This window comes from Phodopus roborovskii, unplaced genomic scaffold (assembly GCF_943737965.1).
Source record: "Phodopus roborovskii unplaced genomic scaffold, PHOROB, whole genome shotgun sequence".
In the NCBI taxonomy this organism is placed as follows: domain Eukaryota; kingdom Metazoa; phylum Chordata; class Mammalia; order Rodentia; family Cricetidae; genus Phodopus; species Phodopus roborovskii.
The window spans coordinates 56,355,231-56,380,838 of record NW_026126511.1 but is presented as its reverse complement, the minus strand read 5'-3'; the positions used below and the strand labels follow the sequence as shown (position 1 = coordinate 56,380,838).

The 25,608-nt window shown below is 37.0% G+C and overlaps 1 protein-coding gene across 1 annotated transcript in view; it reads left to right on the top strand.

Annotated features, from left to right (window-relative positions):
* Rnf17 (ring finger protein 17) overlaps window positions 1-25,608 on the top strand; it is a 108,849-nt gene that overhangs the window by 23,227 nt on the left and 60,014 nt on the right. The window contains exons 6-11 of the mRNA XM_051195628.1: window positions 2,100-2,200; window positions 7,808-7,979; window positions 9,466-9,542; window positions 10,132-10,206; window positions 14,645-14,949; window positions 16,856-16,945. Coding sequence (XP_051051585.1) covers window positions 2,100-2,200; window positions 7,808-7,979; window positions 9,466-9,542; window positions 10,132-10,206; window positions 14,645-14,949; window positions 16,856-16,945 — 820 coding nt within the window. The remainder of the gene's footprint in view (window positions 1-2,099; window positions 2,201-7,807; window positions 7,980-9,465; window positions 9,543-10,131; window positions 10,207-14,644; window positions 14,950-16,855; window positions 16,946-25,608) is intronic.

The following is a 25,608-nucleotide window of genomic DNA, read 5'->3' as shown; positions in this document are numbered from 1 at the left end:
ATTTCTTTCTTGTTACTGCATTTTTAGATTTTTACATATTTAGATACTAATTATGTGTGATTGTGAAATACTTTTCCTATTTTGTAGGCTGCCCTTTGCCCAAATGTGTTATTTGCCATATACCTTTTCAGCTTCCTGAGATCCAGTTTATTAATTGTGGGCCTTAGTGTCTGTGTTATCAGTGTCCTGTTCAGAATACCCTGTCTTGTGCCAATGAGTTCAAGCCAATTTCTCACTTCCTCTTCAGTCAGATTCAGGATGTCTAGTCTTACATTCAAGTCTGTCTTAGTTATGATTCCTGTTGCTGAGACACCATAACCAAAAGCAAGTTGGGGAGGAAAGGGTTTATTTGGCTTACACTTCCATGTTGTTGTTCATCATCAAAGGAAGTTAGGACAGAACTCAAACAGGGCAGGAACCTGGAGGCAGGAGCTGATACAGCATCCATAGGGGGCTGCTTACTGTCTTGCTCCTCATGTCTTTTCAGTCTGCTTTCTTATAGAACCCAGGACCACCAGCCCAGGGGTGGCACTACTCCCTCCCATTTATCACTATTTGAGAAAATGCCTTACAGCTGGATCTCATGGAGGCATTTCCTCAACTGAGGCTTCTTCCTCTCTGATGACTCTAGCTTGGGTCAAGTAGACCAGCCAGTACAAAGTCTTTGATACATATGAGGTTAAGTTTTTTGCAAAGTCATAGGTAGGAATCTATTTTCATTCTAATACATGACCCAGTTTGACCAGCACCATTTTTCTCCAGTGTATTTTTTGGCTCTGTCAAAATTGTATGTACATATATGTGTGGATTTATGTCTGGTTCTTCATTTCAGTTCAATTAATCAATTTGTCTGTCTTGTTTTGATTGCTTATTTTGCCAGTACCATGCTATTTTAATTTCAGTAGCTCTGTAATACAACTTGAATTCAGGGATATTGATATCTCCAGCAACTCTTTTACCATTCAGGATTGTTTTAGCGCTCTCTCTCTCTCTCTCTCTCTCTCTCTCTCTCTCTCTCTCTCTGTGTGTGTGTGTGTGTGTGTGTGTGTGTGTGTGTGTTGTTTCCACATGAAATTGAAGATCCTTTTTAAAATTTCTTAGAGAATTATGCTGGAATTTTATTATTTCATTTAACTGTATTTTCATTGAGGCATTTATTCCTATCCTCTTTAAGGTCCTTGAACATGTTCATGATTGCTGTCTTGAAATTATTGTCTTGTGTTTCAGCTGAATTGCATTTCTTTGGGACCTATTACTATGGGTTAATGGCTTCTGAAGGAGGACTGTTATCTTGACTGTTCCATGTTTGTGTTTTTGTATTGGTATCTAGGACTCTGTAGTTATGATTTTTGAAGTGTTTATTATCTTTGTTGGGTGGATGTTCATTGTTTGGTTGCTATTTTCTATTCTGAATCCTAGGCCAATGTGGTAGCTGTAGGGTCCCTGGTAGGTCTATGGATGATACAAAGGCATGGAGATGGGCCAGGAAGAAAGGCTGAAAAGAGGCAACAGGAAAGAGCTAGGGAAACCTGGGTCCACAGCAAGAAGCAGAGTCTCTACGGAATGAAGGTAGGGTGTGAGGAGGGGCTCATGCCTGAAGTAAGACTAAGTCTGGAGAAAGGAATGAAAGAAATAGGGATCCTAGGTCTACACCAAAGCTGCAGGGTGTTTTCTAGCTTTGGTTTGGAGATTTCGGGGGTTTGGGGGTTTTGGTTTGGTTTTTTTCTTTGTTTATTTCAATAATTTAGAGAATACTGCTGTAGAGAAATTCTGTTGTCCAAAATGACTTTTATTCTGTAATGACAAAAATGGGTAAGAAAAATGTTTATAAAACCTATCTGTAGATTTTTTAGTTGTTTTTTTTTTCTTTTTTTTTTTTTTTCAAATTATCAGTACAAAAATGCCTACAAGATGTCATCTTGCTGGTAAGCACAAGAATATAAAGTTGAACTTGATGGTTTGCTCTGTTTATTATTTTATCACCTCTGTGGCTATTTTTGAAAAGTCTAGAAAGTATCTTTTACATTCAACAATATATTAATAATACAACTACACCAAAGTGAAGTACCAGGTTATTTTATTGAATTATTTTTTTCCAGATGCTTGATAGCACACAAAATCAAACAAAAGAGGAGACACACAGTCTAACAGAGGTTGTGGAGAAACAATTTGATAAACTTCTTGCTTCTCTTGATTCCAGGTAATAACTTAAAAATAGAGACTTGATGAAACCAATGTTCTTAATATTAACTTGTCATTCTGTTCCATTATTCAAATGCTCAAATAGACTGAAGTAACATGTAACTTTAAAACAAGCTTAAAAGGTAGTAGGTGAGACAGGGTTTCTTCTCTGTAGCTTTGGAGCCTGGCCTGGAACTCACTCTTTAGACCAGGCTGCCCTGGAACTCACAGAGATCCTCCTGCCTCTGCTTCCTGAGTGTTGGGATCCCACCCAGAAGTAAGTGAGTCTTAAAGGCTGATTTCTAGCTAGATGTGGTGATTTGTGCCTGTAATCACAGTATTCATTGAGGAGGCTGAATTCTGTGAATTTGAAATCGGGCTGGGCAACAGTGTGAGACCCTGCCTCAAAAAAGACTAGCTTTCAGAAGTTCAAGTGAAAATCTTTCTATACTTCAAAACTTTGTCTATCTGCTTCGTAATTACAAAGCTAACTTTAGAGTTAGCAAGGTTCTTTCATTGTGTCTCTATTTCCCACTCCTCATTTATACACATATGTGTGTGCATGTGCATGGGTATGTTTAAAGATAGGGTACCACTGTGTAGCCTACCTAGGCTGAGCACAAGTACATGATCCTCTTACCTCGTCTCCCAAGTACTATTATAGGCCTGAGCTACCACATTTCTTAAAACAATTAACAAAGAAAAATATTTTCATAGCCTAACTCATGTTGTACAATTCATATATTTGGGGAACCACAAACAACTTTTTTCTTCTAAATAATTTTCTCATGTGCTTATTTGCATCAGAAAATAAGGCTTTCTGATGGGAAGTTACTATACGGTAGTTTAATATTACTTTTTTCAAAGTATTTGACATGTTATTTTTAATTACATATGTTTTAAGAAAAAGGCTCATAAAACTTTTAATATGACTAAAGCAATGTGCTTAGTAATGCCATTTATCCATTTGTCTCTACAACAACACATAATCTCCTTACATTTTTATGGTATTTTATGCTCAGTGTATAAAATGGATTTTTTTTTCCTCCTTTGGTGCTAGAGATTAGACCAAGACTTTATGCATGCTAGGCAAGTGTTCTGCCATTGAAAAACATACCTAAATGCACACATTTTTCTGAAATTCAACTGTTTGGGTTTTTTTTGTTTTGTTTTGTTTTGTTTTTTTTGTTACAGTTTATGCCTTTGGTTTCCTTCCCCCCCCCCCCCCCGTGCTTTCTTTTGTAGTTGTCATTCCTAGACCTCTGACTTTGACTCTGTCCTACTTTGCTTTTTGTTGCTGGCTTATTCTGTGGCTTTTGCTCAGCTAGCTTTCTTATGTAGCCCAGGCCTATTTGTCCAGGGATAATATTGTCCACAATCAGGTCCTTCTACATCAGTCATGAATCAAGATAATCTCTCAGATAAGGTCACAAGCCAGTTAAGTCAGTTCTTCAACTGAGATTTCTTCTTTCCTAGTGACTCTAGTCAAACATTCAAATAGATTATCCTGTGGGAACCATTCTCATTCAAACTACCATTGATATAGATATAGATATAGATATAGAGATATAGATGACATCCACAACTGTTGTGGCTAGATCATACAGTGATGTGAGATGGCATTCTGTAAATATGTTTATTTTATTGATTGATGAATAAAACATTGTGGATAATAGGGCAGCAAGATAGGCATGTCTAGGAGATGTGGAGAATTCTGGGAGATGTAGGCAGAGTGGAGTTGTCATGCAATTCCTAGGAAAAGAGGACTCAGTAAGGCATTCTCCAGTAAGAGAAAGCCATGTATAAATACTTAGATTAATAGAAATAAATGTGTTAATAATTAAGACAGAACTAGCCAATAAGAAGCCCAAGTCACTGGCCAACAATATTATAATTAATATAATTCTCTGAGTGTTCATTTGGTGCTGTGGGACCAGGCTGGCAGGAAAGAGATATTGTAACAATACGGTGGTTTTATTTTTGTTTTTCTGAGAAAGATCCACACTAATTTCCATAATAGCTGGATTAATTTTCACTCTCGTCAGCAGTGTACAAAAGTTCTTGTTTCCTCTACATCCTGAGCAGCATTTGTTGTTTTCTAATTAATAGCCATGGGTTTTCTTGTTTTTTGTTTGTTTTGTTGTTTTCCTGCTTTCTCCAATATCTTCTCCCCTCCCCCTTGTTTTTAACAAATTTTTCCTTTATTTTTTTCTTTTGTGTCTAGGTGTTTTGATGGCATGTCTGTATACCATATATATGCAATGCCTATATCCCCAGAGGCCAGAAGAGGGCCTCATATTCCCTGGAACTGGGGTTATAGATGGTTGCAAACTTCTTGTGAATGTTGTGAATCAAATCTGGTTCTCCCGAAAGAGCAGCCAGTGCTCTTAACCTGAGCCACCCCTTTCCAGCTCTTCTCTGCCTCTTTTCTAAGACAACTTTGCTAAATAAGAATTTCTGTTCACAGATTTTTTTCACACTTTATTTATATTTTTCCATTGCTGTCTGGCCGAGAATTTAACCAATAATCTTACTAGGAATCTGTTGTGTGTGCAGTTTACATTTCTCTTTGTGGTCTTCTGATTGTTTCTCTGCCTTTCAACAGTTTGACCATGTGGGTTCATTTTACATGGAGTTGGTTTGTAGATCTCTGTCTTATCAAATTTTGGAAGTTGTTTTTTCTTGGTTTTGTTTTGCATGTTAATGTTTAACAAGTCTATAGTGTCTCTTCCTTTTAAAATTTTTCATTCTTCTTTTGTTCTCCAGAAACAATTTTAGTTGTCTTTTCTTCTAACCTTGCTGATTCTTGATTCTACTCCCACCACAACCTCCTTCCTCTGCTTTGTTTGTTTGTTTGTTTGTTTGGCAGCACCTTGTTGTATAACCCAGACTGGCCTCAAACTCAGAATTCTCTCTCCTCAGCCCTTGGATGCTGGGATTACAGGCATGTCCCACTATGCCCAGATCTCCAACCTAGGGTCTAATGCTGAGCAGTCATCTGTCACTGAGCCTTATTTGCAGCCTTGATTCCTTTTCATGTTCCTCTTGGCTTGATATTATAATTATTATTCATAGGCCAGTCTAATTTCGTCTGCCTTTTTGTGTTTTTGTTTCTTTGAACATATTTAAGACAGTTGTTTCAAAACAGTCTACAAAGTCCAATGCCTGTGTTTCTTCAGAAAGTCTACCACTTTGTTCTCTTCCTTTGCATGAGCCATACTATGTTGTAGTTGTTATATTTGTGTTGAAACTTGGGCATGAAAAACTAGCAACTTTTTTCAGTCTTATAGCCTGATTCTTACTGGAGCATTCTTCATGGATTAGCTGGAACATTCTGAACCTTAGAATCAGTATAAGATAAAGGCTTAAGGTCAGCTCCTATGTGGCCCAAGTGTGGCTTTCTCAGTTCCTTTGTTTACACAACTACTTTTATGTCTTAATTTCAAAAGAATCACAGCTTCTCCTAGGTCTCAAGTTATCTGTTGTGTATCTACCTATAATCTTTTACTCCTTTATATGTGTCTTACCACAGTGTTCCTGAGCATTTTCCATGCTTTTTCACTGCCTAAGATCTAAGACAAGAGATCAGTCCTTCACACAGCACAAAACAGGCTTAACTAATGTCATTAATCAGGCCCGTTGTTCTCCCTCTGGTTGGAGTTAAAAAAAAAATTGGGAACTGTATTCTTGCTTCCTGTTGCACCTTTGCGGGTACATCCCCCATGGAGGGATAATCCCTTAACCTAGAGACAGGAGAGAAGTCCTAGTCCCTACTCCAAATGACTTGACAGATATAGATGACCCCTCCTGGAGGGCATGACCCTACACGTGGAGTAGGGAGGGGTTGAGAGGGGATGGTGGTCAGGGTGCATGTGAGGGTGGGAGAGAGGGAAAGAGGGAGGGAGGGAGGAAGGGAGGGAGAGGGAACTGGGATCAATATGTAAAATAAAAATAAAAAATTAATAAAAAAATAAAAATAATACTGTTTTCCAAAGAACTCATGAGGTGCTATTAGCCATTTTTTTTTTCATATGCCCATGGGGGAATGAGACTTTCTTACTCCTTTCTAATTTCATTCTGTGTATGTGAGCTTTTAGGAGCTTAATATAATTTAAGAAAATAGACATGTTCCCTCTAAAGAAACCACCTTCAAAAATTATTTATATGTCACCAAATAGTTTGAAGAATATCAGTTTACCTTCAAAACTTAGCCCATTTTTCTTTAGTGTTAGCAAACTTCCTTTGCTAGAGGCTAGATTTGATTTACAAAAAATGAGAGATCATTTTGTTTAATGACTAAAATACTTGAACTTTTCAGTTGAGACCTCTTAAATTGGTATAATAAAATAATCCTACCCTGGAGAAGAGATAAAGACTTAAGTAATGATGTGTAGCTAGTGAAGACATAACTATTTAACTACCTACCCAAAGAGATACCTTGAATATTAATTAACTTATTTATTTATTTATTTATTTATTTATTTATTTTTTGAGACAGGGTTTCTCTGTGTAGCTTTGGAGGCTGTCCTAGAACTTGCTCTGTAGACCAGGCTGGCCTTGAACTCACAGAGATCCACCAGCCTCTGCCTCTTGAGTGCTGGGAACTAAAGGTGCCATCAATGCTCGGTGAATATTATTTTTAATTGGTATTTAACTTCTGGTTTGGTGCTTTTTAAAAATTTCATTATATTCTGGGCTGTGTACCTATGGTAATGTTAAACCTTTGCAAAAAGTGAGTACATCTATGTCTTTGTAAGGGCACAAAAGACTACAGGAAAGATACAGGCAGAATTTTTCCTAGTTAGATATAATGCTTTAAAGTCTCCTTCATGTCTATGACATAACTGTCTTTTAAAATATTTTTTCTTTTTAAGACTAATGCGTCACATTATTTTTTTAAGATTTATTAAGTGTGTGACTGTTTTGATTGCATGTATGTATATGTACCACATGTGTGCCTAGTGCCCCATGGGAGGTGAGGAGAGGGCATCAGATGCCTTGGTACTGGAATTAGAGTCAGTTGTAAGCCACAGGTGGGTGTTGGGAACTGAACCCAGGTCTTCACAAGAGCAGTACTAATTATCTCAACCACCAAGTCATCACTCTAGTCTCAATTATTTTAGTTTTTAATTTTATATTTTAATTAGTTTTTACTGTGTGAGAACATGTGCATGTGAATGTTGGTGATCACAGAGGCCAAAATGGGGCATCAGACTCCCTGGACCTGGAGTGATGGGTGGTTGTAAGCTCCCTGACTTGGGTGCCAGGAGCTAAGCTCAAGTCCTTTGCAAGAGCAGTAAGTTAACTGCTGAGCCACCTCTCTCAGCCCCTTTGTTCTTTATTTACACATGGATTTCAATTGTATTTTATTTCAATTTAATTGAATGCATCATTTAGCCATGTTATATTTTAAACTTATCAACTAATAAAATTAGCTTTACAGATGCTAATACAGCTTTACAGAGCATGTTTCTTTTAACCATATTATTTAAATTCATCAGTGGAATTATTGTATTGTTTTAGTTAAACTCATCACTGGGTGAAATTAGGAATACTATGCAATCATAAATTTACCTTTACATAAATGTTAGTAAACTATCATAAAATAACTTTGTCTTAAATGAAGGAAAAAGACCTTGTGTGAAGAACTTGTAAGACGTACAGATGACTATTTATCAAAGTTAGCAACAGTTAAAAGCTACATTGAGGAGAAAAAAAATGATTTGGATGCAGCTATGAAGATAGCAAAAGAACTCAAATCAGCACCTTCTCTGAGGACCTACTGTGATCTGACGCAGGTAATTTTAATGTGCTGGGTGAATTAGTTATGTGGTAGCTTACTTTACATACTTCAGAACATGGAATTGGTATGTGGGACTCAAGAAGAGTTTCTTTTTCAAATTACACTAAACTCTACAGGTACTCCTTGACTTGTGATGGTATTACAGTCTAATAAACCTATTACAAATTGAAAATATCATAAACCAAAAATGTTTTTAATACAGATAACCTGCCAAATAACAACAGCAATGTGCTGTAGAAGTCCATTGCTTATTCTTAGGACCCTGTGATTCTCTGACACTGTCCAACATTGTAGGAAAGTAGGAAAGGATCAGACCACAAAGGCAAAAAATAAAAAATCAAATTATGCTTTCAACTGAATGCATGCTGCTTTTGGAATATTGAAATGCATACACATATATTTAATACTAAGGGACTATCTTTGCTAGAAATTGATAGTTCTTACATGTTGAATTCTATTTTGTTTTGTTTTTAACACATTGTCTTCCTATGTAGCTCTGACTGTTCTGGAACTTACTGTGTAAACCAGAGCACCCTCCAACTCAAAGAGATCTCCCTGTCTCTGCCACCTGAGTGCTGCTATTAAAGGCAAGCACCACCATACTGGGCAGCATTAGAATTCTAATATACATTCTGTTCCATTCATTTAGCCTTTTAATATTTTTACTGTTTAGAACACATAATCTGAAGGCAAAGTAGTATGGCAATGAGGTGAATGTTTGTGTCACTTCAATTTCCACCACTATGATAAATACCTGATATAATCAACTTTAAAAAGAAAGGTTTGGCTCCTTTGTTTTGCGTGTCTAGTGTACATCATGTAGGGAAGTATAACTAACAAAACCATGTATCTCATGGCCAGGAAGGAAAAGAGAAGACAAGGTTGGGATCTGACTGTTCCTTTTCAGTGACATTCTACCAGTGACCTAAAACCTCATGTTAGTCCTTGCCTCTTAAAAGTTCCTGTCACTTTTTTTTGTTTGTTTGGTTGGTTTTGATTTTGGTTTTTTGAGACAGGGATTTCTCTGTATTTCTCTGGAGCGTGTCCTGGCACTCACTCTGTAGACCAGGCTGGCTTTGAACGCAAAGAAATCAGCCTGCCTCTGCCTCCCAGGTGTTGACTAAAGGTGTGTGCCACCAACGCCTGGTGCTTCCTGTCACTTTTGATAGCACCAATCTAGGGTTCTTTAGAGGACACTTAAGATTCAGGCTATACAAGAGTTCTAAAACACTTGAGGACCAATAAGAGTCATAAAAAAAATTAGGTTATTTTCCTTTCATGAATTTATAGTGGAACTAGTGACTTAATATTTTAAATATTTAATTAAGTTATATATTAATTCCAGTAAGGATAGATGTAGTAACGCCTTGTGACTGATTTGATCACATTGATGGACAGTACAGTTTCTAAGATTAGATCTAAGGATATGCTATGTGTTCAAGGAAGTTCACACATAAAGGATACTTCTCTCTTGATTCCAGATTATCCGGACCTTGAAGTTAACATTTGAAAGTGAATTGTCACAAGTTAATTCCATAATTCCAAGGAACCCCCCCAGGTGAGTAAATCATGATTTAGGACACCATACTGTTACAAGTAGGTTTTTCCCTGGTCTGGTCCCACCGTCACACCAGCCCCAATTAACACACACAGACTCTGTATTAGATATAATTCTGTTGGCAAGTTACTAGTTTCTTATCGGCTGGCTCTGTCTTAATTATTAACCCATTCCTATTAATCTAAGTACTTCCACATGGTCTCATCTTACCGGAGAGAGAGACCAGCATCCTACCCTGTAGGTCCTCCATCTTGGAACCTTACTACTACTTCCTCTCTCCTCCTTGTCTCCTTGTCCTGCCTATCTTCCTTTCCTATTGGCTAACAGTGCTTTATTCATTAACCGATAAGAGAAACATATTTACAGAATGACATCTCCCATCACCATACCAAGAGTTATTAAATAGCAAATGGTTTTAATTTGAAATTTTGGTTCATACATGCTTCCTAAAGTAACAACCAAATTAAAATAATTGTAATTTGTGATAAATTATTTAAATGAATTATTGTATAGAGAAGTAGTAAATTTATGAGAATATTTATTTATGTACTATTTATGAGAATATTTATTTATGTACTAAATTTTTTAGGTTGAATATCAATTGCAGCGAGATTATCTGCATGTTCAACAGTATGGGAAACATTGAATTTGAGGATTCAGCAAAGTAAGTGTTTTTTAAAAAATGGCAAAATACTGTTAGTATTTGGCAGTGCCTAAGTCCTTTAAGAGACAAGTGAATGTCTAATTTAATTTAAGAGCTAAAAAATTATCTAAAAAGCTGCATTTCTATAGTTAATTTCTGTTTGTAGTGCTTTTTAAAAGACCTGGGAGTGATTAGTATTAGTGATTTATGTGTTGAAGCTCTTTGAATCATTCAGTTAACAAGCATTGAACACTGATTTTTGTGCTAGACCACCAACATTCTATAAGATAGTGAGATAAATAAATTACATTGCATAAAATAGAAATAAAAAGTTAGAAGCTTTAATGGTTGTAGTAGTAGATGTAGACAGTAGAGCTGTTGCAAAGGAGTAGAATAATTATTTCTTCTTGGACAATAGAGAATTTTTGGAAAGGGGTTTTATTTTCACTTACCTGTGGCAGATAGAAAGGAGAACAAATGGAAGTAGGTGTCTGAGCACCATATAGGCAGTAAACTAGCATGCTGCATTAGAAAACCTGCTACAGTTCCATTCTGTGTATCCCTGTGTGCATATAGAAGCTAAATCTAAAGACAGTGCTGTTGTGCCACAGCATTTAAACTTTACTTTTTATTTACTTGTTGTTCAGTATAACTACCAACAAGGTGTTACTTAAATTAAGCACAAGTTAATTGAGACTAAATAAAATGACAAATTAACTTCTTTGGTTTTATAAGCCAGATCACTTAGTTGTCACATGTCTTAGTATAGTCATGTTGCTATAACAACATTCCTGAATAAAAATTTGTTTCCTCAGGCTAGAGGCTGGAAAATTCAAAATCAGGGCACTGACAAGTTCATTGTCTGATGAGAATCCTGGTCTCTGCTTCCAAGATGGCAACTAACAGCATGCATATGGCACTAGATTCAAACCTTAGTGCAAGGAAGGTTGGATACCTTCAGTATCCCTGGCTTCACAGGGTATAAGAAATGGAATGGATAGAATAGGGATAAATGTTGTAGCATCCTTTGACAGAACAATCAAGGGATCAAGATAGTTCTTTCCATTTTGTTATTTTTTTTTTTTTTTTTGTTACAGATATTTGTATGTAACCTAAACTGGCCTTGAATTTATTGTGTAGACCAGGCTGGCTCTGAGTTTGCAGTGATTGCCTCTGCTTCAGCCTCCCTCATTATGCCTCATCACACCTGGTGTCTCCATTCATTTTAAAAAGGACAACTCAAAGTCTAGCAAGATGGCCTAACCAGTAAAGGTGCTTCCACCAAATCTGATGTCTTGAGTTCAATTCCCCAGAATGCACATAGTAGGAGACAACTAATTCCCATAAGTTTTCTCTGACCTCCACACATACTATGGTATGTGCACTCCCACACATTTTTACATGCTGTGGTACATGAACTCATGCACACAAGTACAGATAATAAGCAAATGTGAAAAAATAATGTAACATATAATGCCAGTCAAGGGAATAGAGTCTTGGTACTGTCGGCATGGAGATCGTTTCAGCAGCATCTCAGTACCACCAGCATGAAGATTGTTTTAATGAGTTTTAAAGCCAACTCTCAAATCATAGCACTCATAGTTCAGCACATTTCTGCTGTCACTAACCATTCTGTTGGAAGATAAAGACCACTCAGGATTTTAAACATGAAAACAACAACAGTTAGATTGCATTTTTATTTTTTCACTATTTTCTTTATTTTTATGTGTGCTTCTGTGTGTGTGCATATGAGTGCAGGTGCCTGTGGAGGCCAGAAGAGGGCATCTGATCTTCTGGAACTAGAGTTACAGATGACTGTGAGCTACCTGAGCAAAGGTCCTCTGCAAGAGTTAGTAGGTGCTCTTAACTGCAGAACCATCTCTCCAGCTCCCCTAGATTACATTTTAAAAAATTAACTCTGGCTAGGTGTGTGTACTTTTAATCACAGGACTAAGGTAACAGAGGCAAGCAGAACTACGTGAGTCTAAGGCCAGCTTGATCTACCTAAAGTTCCAGGCCAGCCAGAGCTACATAATGCAATAATCTGTCTCAAAAGAAGGAAATAAAGAAAAACTGTTTCACACACACTTAGGATTACAGAAACAAAAATAAATTGAGAAGGGGGATAGTGTTTTCTATTTATTGGCCATCTAAGGAGAAAGGTTGGGGACACTTGAGTAAATGTGCTAAAGTTTAAGGCAAGATCTTGGACTTGATTTAGGTTATTTATCTTGGTCTCTTTTTTAAATACCCATACAGAAGTGAGGAACCAAATTATCAAGAGTTTGGTTGTTTACAACTTTGTTTGGCATAATAATTAGTGTCTTGGGTAGTCTTGTTGTCAGCTTGACACAATCTAGAGTCATCTGAGAGGAGACTCCACATTGCCTGTGTGGTCTGAGGGCATGTCTGTGAGGCACTGCCTTGATTATTAATGGATGTAGTAGGAGCCAGCCCACTAGGTTTCACCATTTCTAGTCCAGTGGTCCTGGGTTGTATGAAAAAGATAGTTAAGAATGAGCCTATAAGCAGGCTAGCAAGCAGGTTTGTGCTTCAAACTCTGCTTGGGTTGCCCTGACTTCCCTCAGTAATAGACTGTGACCTGGAAGTAAAGGCCAAAAACTCCTTTTCTCCTCAAGTTGCCTTTGGTCAGAGTGTTTATCACAGCAACAAGAAAGGAAACTAGTAGAGATGACATCAGTCTGAGATAGCCTATTATCTTGTCATAGGAAGGCCTTGCTAGAGGAACACAGGGTACCAGTCTTCCTATAGATAGTGCCTTGGTTTAGCTTTGGGGGCTTCCATGGATAATTAGCAACCTTTTCAGGCAGTATGTTCTTCTAGATAATTTTAGAACTTGAATATAATTATTATCAAATTTCTAAGGTTAAAACCTTTTTGCCTCTTTATAAAAGTCTTTGCTAATCTTGTGTTAATTTTAAGTGGCTACTCTGAGTTAAATTTAAAATTTTCTGAAACTAAGTTCTATAAGCTGTATGTCCTAATTATTAAATGACAGGTTTACCTGAGGAATCAGGTATTCCAAAGGTCAAGGGTGACCTGAAAAATAAATAGATAAGACTTAGATGGTGCATGGAGAGAGAATGAAGGCAAACAAAAAAATGCAGTATTGTATAAGAAGAGATTATGAGACCAGAGCTGATTAACCTAAAAGTTGAGTAAGGTCTAATGAAAATAACTATGGAAAGGTCTTTACTATACAAGATTGTTTATACACACAGGCCTTTCAGAAGAGCCCTCTGTTCAACTTAGATTAATTTTCTCTAGTGTCAAATGTATATCTTCTGTTGAAAGGGGCAGATGAATGTGTTAATTCAGTTGCCTTTCACTATTTGGAAATTGAATCACTAGTATTTTGTGAAGAAATAAAATCCATCATGAGATAACTAAAGTATAATTTTTATGAATTCATTCTCTTGCATTTTAAAATTTCTAATTATAAATTTGATAGCCTAAAGGTGTCTGGATATGAAGAGAAGGCAGAAAAATAGGAAGTATGGCTGAGGAGGTAGCGTAGCTTAGTCAGTGAAATGCTGTTTTGCAGGCTCACCATGCAAAACCTGAGTTATATAAAAAGTTGGGCACTGTGGACAGTCCTTGGAACTTCTGGATTCACGTTCTGTGAGAAATCTTGTCTCAACAAATAAATAAGATGGAGAGCAGATACCAGATATAAATCTCTAGCATCCACACATGTCTGTGCGTGTACGCACGAATCAGCACACACACACAAGCTAAATTAATATACCATACCCAGAAGATTCAGGTAATGTTAACTATGAGCCTGGTAGAAGCATCTTAAGATTTGTACTCACATTCTTTTCTATACTTATCTTTAAGATGACAAATTAAAGTAAGAAATAATCTTAATGTAATTTAAATGAAACCCTTAAGCCAAATCAAAATGACTTCTTTGGAAAACCTATAATATTAGAATCAGATTATTGTGATATAACTGAAGTTTCCCTCCATTTTTTAGTGATTGTACAAAAGTCTTCTTGACTCTTTAAAACCCTAAAGCTAGCCAAGTGTGCTGACACACACCCATAAGCTCAGAATTTGGTAGGCTGAGGCAGAAAGACCATGACTTAGAGACCAGGCAAATCCCAAGCCAACCTGAACCACTTAGAGAGACCCTGCCTCAAACAATACCAACAAAACAGATCAATCAATCCCAAGGGTTGCTTGGGGCTTTGACTTGGCAGTTTCTTTGGGAGTTTGAAATGGGTAAGAGAGTTTCTTTAGGGACAATTATGGTGTTCTAAAATTAGATTGTGGCAAGATTATGCAGCTCTTTAAAGTTACCAAAAGTCATTGAATTGTATGGCATATTTCTGCACTAATGAAGCTGTTTATGAATTGATCTTTTGGTATGTGTTATGTATCAGCTATCAAATGGGAAAGGATTAAAGTGGTCCTGCTGTGTATTTTTTAACAGATGCTACCCTCAAGAAAATGAAGCTGGACAGAATGTCCAAAAGAAATTTAATAAAAAAAAGGAACTTTGTTGTGATGGATACTCATCAGTAGACAAGAAAAGGGTAGATGCAGCTGTCCTGGCTGGTGAAGTACCTGCACCTCCTTTGCAACCAGAGACCCCTGACAAGCATTTAGAAGGGAAAAGCAAGCAGCCACAGAAAGAGGTGGCTGTAGTGACATCTCCCAAGACTATTGCTGTACTGCCTCAACTGGGATCTAGTCCTGATGTGATAATTGAAGAAATTATTGAGGAAAACCTAGAATGTGAGTAAAAATAAAAATGGAAGGATTTGTTATCCATAGTTAAAAAAAAATCATTGTCTTTTATTCATGTCTTAACAGACACACACTGTTCTAATGTGTACCTTATAGCCTCATCATAAGTTAGAATCTACTGATTCCATACACCTACCTTCACATATTCCAAAATTGGAAAATTTTTGGTTCTTTTAATTTATGTTGGATTTGGGGGTTCTAGAGTGCTCTCATACTGTAATGCAGTCTGGCCTAGAATTCACAATGCAGTCCAGGCTAGGCTCCTATTTAAAGCAGTCTTCCTCCTTTATTGACTTCAGTGCTGGGGTTACTGGCATGAGTCACCTGCCTGGTTTGTTTTTTGAAGGCTGTGTTGGCAAAAGGCCTTTAATTCCAGCAGTCAGAAAGCAGAGGCAGGCAGATCTCTGTAAATTTTAGGCTAGCCTGGTATACATAGTGAGCCCAGGCCAGGCAAGGTAGGGCTATACTGTGAGATGCTGTTTCAAACAACCAAAAACAATCAGACAGACAGATTTGGGTTCTGAAGAGTTGCCTTAGCAATTAAAAGCCTTATTACTCTTGCAGAGGACAAGAGAACCTGGATTTGGTTCCTAGCACACACATGGTGACTTACAAACATCTGTAACTCCAGTTCCAAAGGATTGAATACCCTTTTCTGAGCTCATCAGGCACCAGGCACCTACCATGTAGTGCACATAAATACACACAGGCAAAATACCAATTCACATAAAAATAAAGTAAAAATTTAAAATCTAAGGAAAAAAAGAAAACTTCTGAGATGCAACTTTAATATTTTATTTACTTGGGGAATTTGATATTTCCATGGTATATATTTAAGCCTGGTACATATGATGGAAATAAATGATAGATGGAATTTGTGAATGCATTGTTATTATTCTGTTCTTAAATTAAGAACCCCTCTTAAATCTTTTCTGAGATTTAATCTGGAGCTACACTGTTATGGATATCATGATATAACAGTTAAATATTAATTAAATATAAAAAATATTTTAAATAAATTTTATTTAAATTAAAAACAATCTTATTTTATATATCTATCCCAGTTCCCCCTCCTTCCCATTCTCCTGTGCTCCACACCAATCCCCCATCCCACCTCCATATACTCCCCAGGAAGGGTGAGACCTCCCATGAGGGATCATCAAAGCCTGACACATCATTATTAAATAATATGTTGTTTGATTAGACTTACAGTATTAGTATTCTGTCCATTCTTATGGTAGTGGAATGCTATAATATGTTATTTTACATAAACCATCTTTTGACAATTTTAACACCATTTTCTGTTTTATTGGTTGACTTTGCAGAAGTCTTTTAAATGGAATATATTTTAATATTTTAATAGAATTTTACACACAGAGAAGAGAGAAACAGAAATGGAAAATGAGAGACATTTTTAAAAATGACAGTAGTGCCCACTCGAGAAAGTGTAGGCTTCTCAACAGAGACTCAGAATGAATATTTAAATCCCAAAAAGGGACATTATTTTCCTCTAAATTATCATCATTGATGTTTGAATAACTTGTGATTACCTGTCATTACTTTTAAGAAATCTTTCCAGCTGGGTGGTGGTGATGCACACCTTTAATTCCAGCATTGTGGAGGCAGAAGCAGGTGGATTTCTATGAGTTTGAGATTAGCCTGGTCTATAGAGTGAGTTCCAGGACAGTCAGGGCTGTTACACAGAGAAACCCCATCTCGAAAAAACCAAAAAAGGAAAAAAAAAAAAAAAGAAAGAAAGAAAGAAAGAAAGAAAGAAAGAAAGAGACAGAAATCTTGACATCCTAGTATCTTATCAATTTAATCACAGCCATTTAGACACTAGTGTCTGGTCACTGTAAAAATTACTAAAGTTGCCTTTTTTATTTTGATAAAGCATGCTTCACAGATGATCCTATGGACACTCCTGGATACCAGAAAATGCCTCCTCAGAAAGAGCCATCTGCTTCTGTTGGATCAAAAGCGGGTATGCTAACAACTGTCCATGCTTGAGGAGTGGTATTGGTTGATGTATGTTAGCTCTTTCCTGATATGTAGGGTACACAAAGAGCATTTTACCACCTAAATCTATTTTCCTTTTAACTTTTAACAAGTTTTTACTACCTGAAAAAGTACTTTAAAATTGATTGTGTTTCTTACCACTATAACCTCTAGTTACATAGTGTTTTTTAATAAAAACTATGAGGCAAAGTATTAGGTTTCTGTATGACATTCTCATGCATATGTGTCAGTAAACTTAGTTCTCGTGTTTCCCCTCCTGCCTCTTGCTTGTTTCCTTCCCCTTCTCAGTTGTCCCTCTTCTGCTTCCATGTCACGAGTTCTACTACTTTCTCTCTTCCTCCCTTGTTTCTTCTTTCCAAGCTCTTACTCCCCTCCACCATCTTGACCTCTACACACTCAGACGAAGACACAGAGGTTTCAAAAATAAGAGAAAATATACAGTTTGTCTTCCTGAATCTGCCTATTTTACTTGACATAATTTCCAATTCCATCCATTTTCCTCCAAGTGGAGTGATTTCATTGAGTATATATTGCACTGAATCTTGTATTAATTACTTTTCTTAATACTATGACAAAATACCTGATTAAAGCAACTTAAATATTTATTTAGGCTATGGTTAAGATACATTCTGTGATGATGTAGAAGGCATGACAGCAGAAATCTGAGGTGGCTGGTTTCGTCCTGCCTGTGGTTGCATTCTGCATTTGCTGTGCTCACTTTCTCCTTTTATTTAAATCCAGCCCTGGAATGGTACCACTCATATTTAAGGTTTGTCTTCCCTCCTCAGTTAAACCTCTTGGAACTACACTGAGAAATACCCAGAGGTTTGTCTTCTCAGTGGCTCTAAATCCTGTCAGTGATTTTCAAGATTAACCATCACAAGATTAACCACCATCTGTCAATTTGACAAAATACCACCATTGGCCTCTAAACTACTATGCTCATCTCACAATGCAATTAGTTCACTGTAAAAGTCAATGTTAGTATTTAACATCCCCAACACTGTTCAAAAGTTCATTTTCTTCTGGGATTCCAGGGAGTGTATTAATACTGTGAGACTGAGTATATTAAAAAGGCAAATACTTTCAATACACATTAGTCACAATGCAAGCATTCCTATTCTAAAAGTAAGGGACATGAGCATATTGTGGTGGTTAGTTCTTTTGTTTTTGTTTGGTCAGCTTATCTTGAGCAAGACTCATCCAGGAGAGGGAAACTAAATTGAGAAAATGCCTCTATCAGATTGGCTTGTGGGCAAGTCTGTGGGGCATTTTCATAATGATTAATGCAGAGAGCCAAGCCCAGCCCAGCCTGGTTGTTACTGTGAACAAGTAGTTCTAGGTTATATGAAAAGCAAATGGAGAGAGCCATGGAAAACAGACCAGTAAGCTGTGTTCCCCATAGAGTTTGTTTTTATTTCTGCTTCCAGTTTCTAGCCTAGAGTTCCTATTCTGACTACCCTCTATGATGGATTGTAAACTGTGAGATGAAATAAACTCTTCTGTGAGGTTTATCACAGAAACAGAAATCAGACTAAGGCATATAGTAAGGAAATATTGGATTGATACAAGACTAAAACCATGTGGGGCAAACACCAAATGCTGTAGCACCATGCCCAGCACCTGGAGCTTGTAATAGATTAGATGCAGCAGAAGGATGGATCCTGGTTTTGAATCCATTAGTCTGTGTCTTTTTATTGGGGAATTGAGACCGTTGATATTGAGAAATATCAATGACTAGTGAATGTTGATTCCTGTTTCTTTGTTGTTGTTGGTGGTGGTGGTAACGGTGGTGCAGGGTGTGTGTGTGCATGTGTGTGTATGTGTGTGTGTGTTTCCCTTCTTTTGATTTTGCTGATATGAGATTATTTATTCCCTGCGTTTTTACAATTATAGTTAACCTTATTTTGGAGTTTTCCTTCTGGTACCTTCTGTAGGGCTGGTTTGTAAATAAATATTGATTAAATTTGGCCTTATCATAGAATGTCTTATTTTTTCCATCTATAGTGTTTGAAAGTTTTGTTGGGCTGGCATCTGTGCTATGGTTTCTTAGAGTCTGCAGCACATCTGTCCAGATCCTTCTGTGTTTCAGAGTCTCCATAAAGAAGTCAGGTGTAATTTTAATTTTTAATTGATTTGCCTAGTTGATCTTTTCCCCTTGCAGCTTTTAATATTCTTTCTTTGTTCTGTACATTTAGTATTTTGATTATTATGTGGTGAGGGTGCTTTTTTTTTTTTTTTTTTTTTTTTTTTTTTTTTTGTATTCTGTGTGAGTCTTGTACCTTTATAGGCATCTCCTTTAGGTTAGGAAATTCTACTGTGATTTTGTTGAAAATATTTTCTAGGACTTTGAGATATGTTTCTTATTCCACTATTCCTATTATTATTATGTTTATCTTTTTTGGTGTCCCAGATTTCCTGCATACTTGTGTCAGGAGATTTTTAGATTTAACATTTTTTTTTAACCAATGTATCCATTTTTCTATCATATCTTCAATGCCTGAGATTCTCTCTTCCAATTCTTTTGTTCTTTTGGTGAAACTTGGCTCTGTGGTTCCTATTCAAATTTGTAAGTTTTTCATTTTTAGAGTGCTTCAAGTTTGGATATTCTTTATTGATTCTATTACCATTCTTAGGTCTTAAATAGTTTTATTTAGTTTCTTCTACTGTTTGTGTTTTCCTGGATTTCTTTTTTGGAGATTCATTTCTTCTTTAAGGCCCAATACCATTTGTTTTGTTTTTGTTTTTTTCAAGACAGGGTTTCTCTGTGGCTTTGGAGCCTGTCCTGGAACTAGCTCTTGTAGACCAGGCTGGTCTTGAGCTCATAAAAATCTACCTGCCTCTGCCTCCCAAGTGCTGGGATTAAAGGAATGTGCTACCACAGCCTGGCTACACGGGAGGTTTTAAGGTCTTTTTCTTGTGCTTCAGCTATGCTAGAATACTCAGTGTCTTCTGCAGTAGCATTGCTGGGCTCTAGTGGATCCATTTTGTCCTGGCTGTTAATGATTTTGTTTTTATACTTCCATCTAAGTATCTGGGATTGGAATTGATTATAGGTCTGGGTGCTGATAATCTGGTTTTGTCTTTGTTGGGCGGGTATTTTATTCCTTGGGTTTTGATTCCTCTAAATTTTTGGAGAGTATAATGTCTATGGTGTTGCCTGGTAGGAAATTTTCTGTAGACCTGGTGGGTGTGGCCACTGGGGGTTTCAGATAAAATGTGTTTCTGGTTATTGGGAACTGATACATAGGAATGAGGATAGGCTAAGGAGCCTGAAGGGGTTCACAGGAAAGAGGAGAACAGAGGGTTCCACCAGGACCTGCTTCTTTAGTCTCTCTGAAATAGGGGTAGGGGTAGAGAGGTTATCCCAGAAGGTCTGGGTGAACTGGGAGATTGGATCTGGAGGAACACAGGGAGAGGTGAAGACCTATAGTCCACCTACCCTATTCCCTGACCCTTTTTTTCTTTAAAAGCTAGAGCCTTCAATGAGTGGTGTTTTACACTCAAGGTACTGTTCTACTGTCCTAGAACAAAGAGTGTGTTTCCTTTTTAATTGTACCTACGTCTTTAATAATTATAGTATTCCCTTATTAACAGTGACTTTAGATTTGCCTCTACTCCTGTCCTCATCAAGCTGCATGTTTTCACGTCCTTCTGCTTTTTCATAATAGATTGAGTAAGAACAGTGGAAAATAAGCAGAACATAGTTAAATGCTGTGTTGTCTTGAAATTCCTCCACCAAAAGAATTACTTCATTGCTTTGTGTACAATCTTACTCTGGTTTTTATGACATAGGCAGTATATAACCAGATTCTTTGCCATAAGAAAGGGTCTGCAGCCTAGTCCACAAGAGAACCCTTTTTCACCCTCTGAACCCTTCTGAGCTCAATCTTTACTATCTGCCTTTCTGTCAGCATTCTGGTCTCAACACTCCCACCAGAATAATCCACTAACATTCTAGGGCTTCTTGATCCTAACATCCATAGTCTTCCTTATTCTTCACAAGCCAATTCCCAAAGTCTGTGAAGCACATGGTCAGATTTAGCATAACATCCCCCCAATTCTCTGAGCCAGTTTCTGTGTTAGTTACTTTTTATATTGCTTTTTCAAAATATTTGACAAAAGCAACTTAAGGAAAAGGTTTATTTTAGCTCATGAGGGTCCCATGTATCATGGAAGGCAAGACATGGTAGCAGGAATATGAAGCAGCTGGTCATGTTACATCTGAAGTCAGAAAGCAGAAAGAAATGGATGCTTAGTGCTCTACACACTTTCCTTCTTATTCAACCCAGGACCCCAGCTTACAGAATGGTGCCACCCTCACAGTCATGGTGAGTCTTCTCTCTGTTAAACACTCTGGGAGGTGCCCTCACAGCCATGCCTAGAGGTTTATCTCCTGGGTCGTTCTAAATCTCATCAGGTTGACAGTTAAGATTAGCTATCATAAATCTGTATATCATGTTTAATAATATTATATTGGCATATGTTCATTCTACATTGTGATGTGTTTCATAAAACATTTTCATATATCATATGCTTTGACCATTATTTATTTCTCCACCCACTCCTTTCTTCCTTCTTTCCCTTTTGATACCCTGATACCCTCCTTCATTTCCTCAGAATGCATTTTGCTTCTATTTTCATGCATTACACACACACACACACACACACACACACACACACACACACACACACAGAGGCATGCAGATGCATGTACACACATGCACACACATACACACAATCTTTTAGATTAATATTAACTTGCATCCATTTTCCTGCTGAAATTTTTTATGCTGAAAAAATGTTCCATACTAGATAAAGACACATTTATTCACTCATCAATTAGTATACCTAGGATAATTCCATAACTTGCTCATTGTGAATAGTACACATAGAAGTTCAAGTTATGTTGGCTTGCATTTATTTGAGTATATTACCCAGGGATGGTAATGTGGATCATGTGTTAGTTCTATATAATAGGGCCATTTTAACAAAAATTCTGTCAAAACATGTTCTTAGGAAGTCTTTTCATACTCAATTGTCTTTTTCCCTTAGTATTCTAAATTTGTAATTGTAGAGTCTTACTTGTTAAGTTTATTCCTAGGTAATTTTAAAGCTATTATGAATTTCTGATTTCTTTATAAGCAGGTTCATTATTGGTGTGTAGAATGCCGATGATTTTTATGGCTTGACTTATTTCCTTCTCTATATCCTTTTTTTTCCTCTTAGTCATATAGCTGAAACTTCAAAGAGCACAAAATCATGTTCCTAATTTTAGAAAAAAAATTCAGCTCTTTCCATTTCATATAATGTTGGCTATATATGACCTTTATTGTGTTAAAATTTGTTCCTCTTCTTTCTAACCTTTTCAACGCTTTTATTGTGATTTGAACTTTCTTCATCCATCAACTAATGGGAGTAGATGCAGAGTTCTACAGCTAAACATCTTGCAGAGGAGAGGGAAGGAGGATGGGAGGAATCAGATGGGACAGGGCACCACAAGAACACAGCCCATAGAATAAACTGAAACTCATGGGGCATCACAGAGATCAGGGAGCCTGTAGGGGTTCTGACCTGGATCCTCTGCATATATGTTATAACTGAGTAGCTTGGTGTTCTTGTGGAATTCCTAACAATGGGGGCATAGGCTGTCTCTGACTTTTACACCTGCTTATAGGACCCCTTTACTCCTCCTACTGGGTCACCTCATCCAGCCTGGATATGATAGTATATGTTTGGTATTATAGCATATTATGCTATTCTTAGTTGATGTCCCTTGGAGGCCTAGGAACAGTCTAGGGGGAGGGGTGGGAAGAGAAACTGTGGTTGGGATATAAAATATGTGAGAAGAATAAAATAATAAAAAAGAAGATCATATGCCATAAGCAAGCTGGCTTCACACCAGGGATTCACGGTTGGGCCAACATATATACATCTTTGTTGCTGGAGTTTCTTTCCAGCCTGGTCCCACAGCCAATTCAGCCCCAGATAAGCACACAGAGACATATTAATTATTAAATTGTTGACCATTGGCTAGGGCTTCTTACTGGCTAGCTCTCTCTTAATTATTAACCTATTCTATTAATCTTAAGTGTTTCCATGTGGTCTTAATCTTACCTGTTATTCCTTCTTCAGCTATATGGTGTCTCCCTGCAGTCTCCCTCTTTCCTCACTCCTTCCCCTTGTAGCCCCGCCTATCCTTCCTGCCTGGCTATTGGCCAAACAGTGTTTTATTCATCAACCAATAAGAGAAATATATATACAGAAGGACATCGCCAGTTACATACTGGTAAATTTAATACAACACACATAAATGGACTTAAGGACAGAAGTCACATGATTTCCAGTTGTTGTGTTTTTCTTTCTTTTTTTTAAGAATATGCATTTCAAGATATTCTATAGAAATCCTCTGGATTTCACTGGAATCTGTCATTTCATCTGCATTAGGATTTCTGATGCTATGAAGAGACACCATCACCATGGCAACTCTTATAAACAAAAGCATTTAATTGGATCCTTGCTTACATTTCAGATGTTTAGTCAATTGTCATCATGGTGAGAAGCATGGTGGTTTGCAGGCAGACATGGTACTGGAGCTTAGAATTCTACATCCAGGTTGGTGGACAGCAGGAAAAGAATAAGACACTGGGCCTGGTTTGAGCATCTGAGATCTCAAAGTCCACCCCAAATGACACTTCCTATAGGTCTATGGGAGTCATTTTCATTCAGACCACAACATCCCTCTTTTATTTCTAATTTTATTAGTTTACAATCCTCTCTTTTGGTTAGATTAGTTAGAATTGTTGATTTTATTTATCTTCTTAGAGAACCAATTCCTTGATTCTGTGTATTAATTTAGTCTTCATTAATTTCTGTGCTGAATTTTTATTATTTTTCTGTCTGCAGAATTTGTCATGCTTTTGTTATTCTGAGACCTTGAAGTACATCTTAAGTTATTTATTTGAACTCACTCTAATTTTGGGTTGTAGAGGAGTTGATACAGGATCTTATATAGTCCAAAGTAGCCTCAAACTCACTATATAAGTGAGGGTAATCTTGATCTCCTAATCGTCTTGCCTATATCTCCCAAGTTCTGAAATTACAAGTATGTGTCACCATGCATGGTCACTCATTTTTAATGTGAATGAATACTCAGTAGCTATAAACTAGCTCGTAGAACTGCCTTAGTTGTATTCTAGACATCCTAATAAATTGTGATACTGTTTTTCATTTGATTCTAAGAATTTTGTTTTGAGACAGACTTTCACTGTGTAACTCTGACTAACCTGGAACTCACCATGTAGACCAGGTTGTTTTGGAGCTCATGGAGGTCAGCTTGTCTCTGCCTCCTGAGTACAGGGACTAAAGGTACATACTACCACACTCAACTTTTAGTCTAGGAAATTTTTAATTTATTCCCTCATTTCTAAAATTTACTTCTCCATTTCTTTGGGTGCCATCAGTTAATCTAGAGTTAAGATTCCAGGTATTTGTATAGTTTTTTTTTTCTATGTCTCATGTTGTTTTCTAGTTTTGGTCTACTGTGATCTGATAAAACACAAGGAATTTCTTCAATCTTTTTGTATCTTGTATAGGCTACTTGTCTATTGTATGGAAGGTTCCATGGGATGCTGAGAAAAATATATATTGAATATTCTATAGATAATGATAGGTCTAACTGATGCCTGAGATAATTTAACTCTTGTTTCTTTGTTGATTTTTAGTTTAAATGAAAGGATGTTTAAGTTATCCACTATTATTATATCAGTACCCACCTGATTTCCTGTGCCCTTTAATGTTTGTTTTATGAACGTAGAAGCACCAACAATCCGTATACATATATTTACAATTGTTAGAGCTCTTGATGAATTGTTCCTTTTATTGCTGTGTAGTGGCCTTTATCTTTTAGGTAATTTTGTCTTCATATCTACCAGATACCAGAATAGCTATGCCAATTTAATTTTTACTCCTTTGACTCTTAGTCTTTTATCAGTAATATGCTTTTTTATACAACACAATAGTCATATGTTTTGTAATCCAGTTAGCTAATTTGTCTTTTAAGTGGTTACTTGAAGCCTGTCTTAATTACTTTTCTATTGTTGTGATAAGACATCATGGCCAACAAAACTTAACTTATAAATGAGTTTATTTGGGGCTTACAGTTTCAGAGGTTAGAGTCCTTGATCATGATGGCAGAAAGCATGGCAGCAGGCAGGTATGACATTGGAGAAGTAGATGGTATCTCACATCTTGAGACACAGCCATGAGACACAGAGAGCACAAAGGAAATAACATGGGCTTTTAAAATCTCAAATTCCACCCCAAGAGACGCACCTCCTTCAACAGGGCCACACCTCCTAATCCTTCCCAAACAGTTCCACCAACTGAGGACAGAATATTCAAGTATATGAGCGTATGGGGGCATTCTCATTCAAACCACCACAAGGGTATTTGCATTTAAGGTCATTTTTGAGAGGGGTGTGCTGTTATTCAGGGTTTGAGTTGCTTTTCTTATTGATTGAGTTACTGTTTATTCTTTTCCTTTCTCTTATTAGTATCTAGGGCCTGTTGCTTTTTTGTGTTGGACATGATGGACCTTTTCTAGATTCCCTGTGTTTATCTCATTTT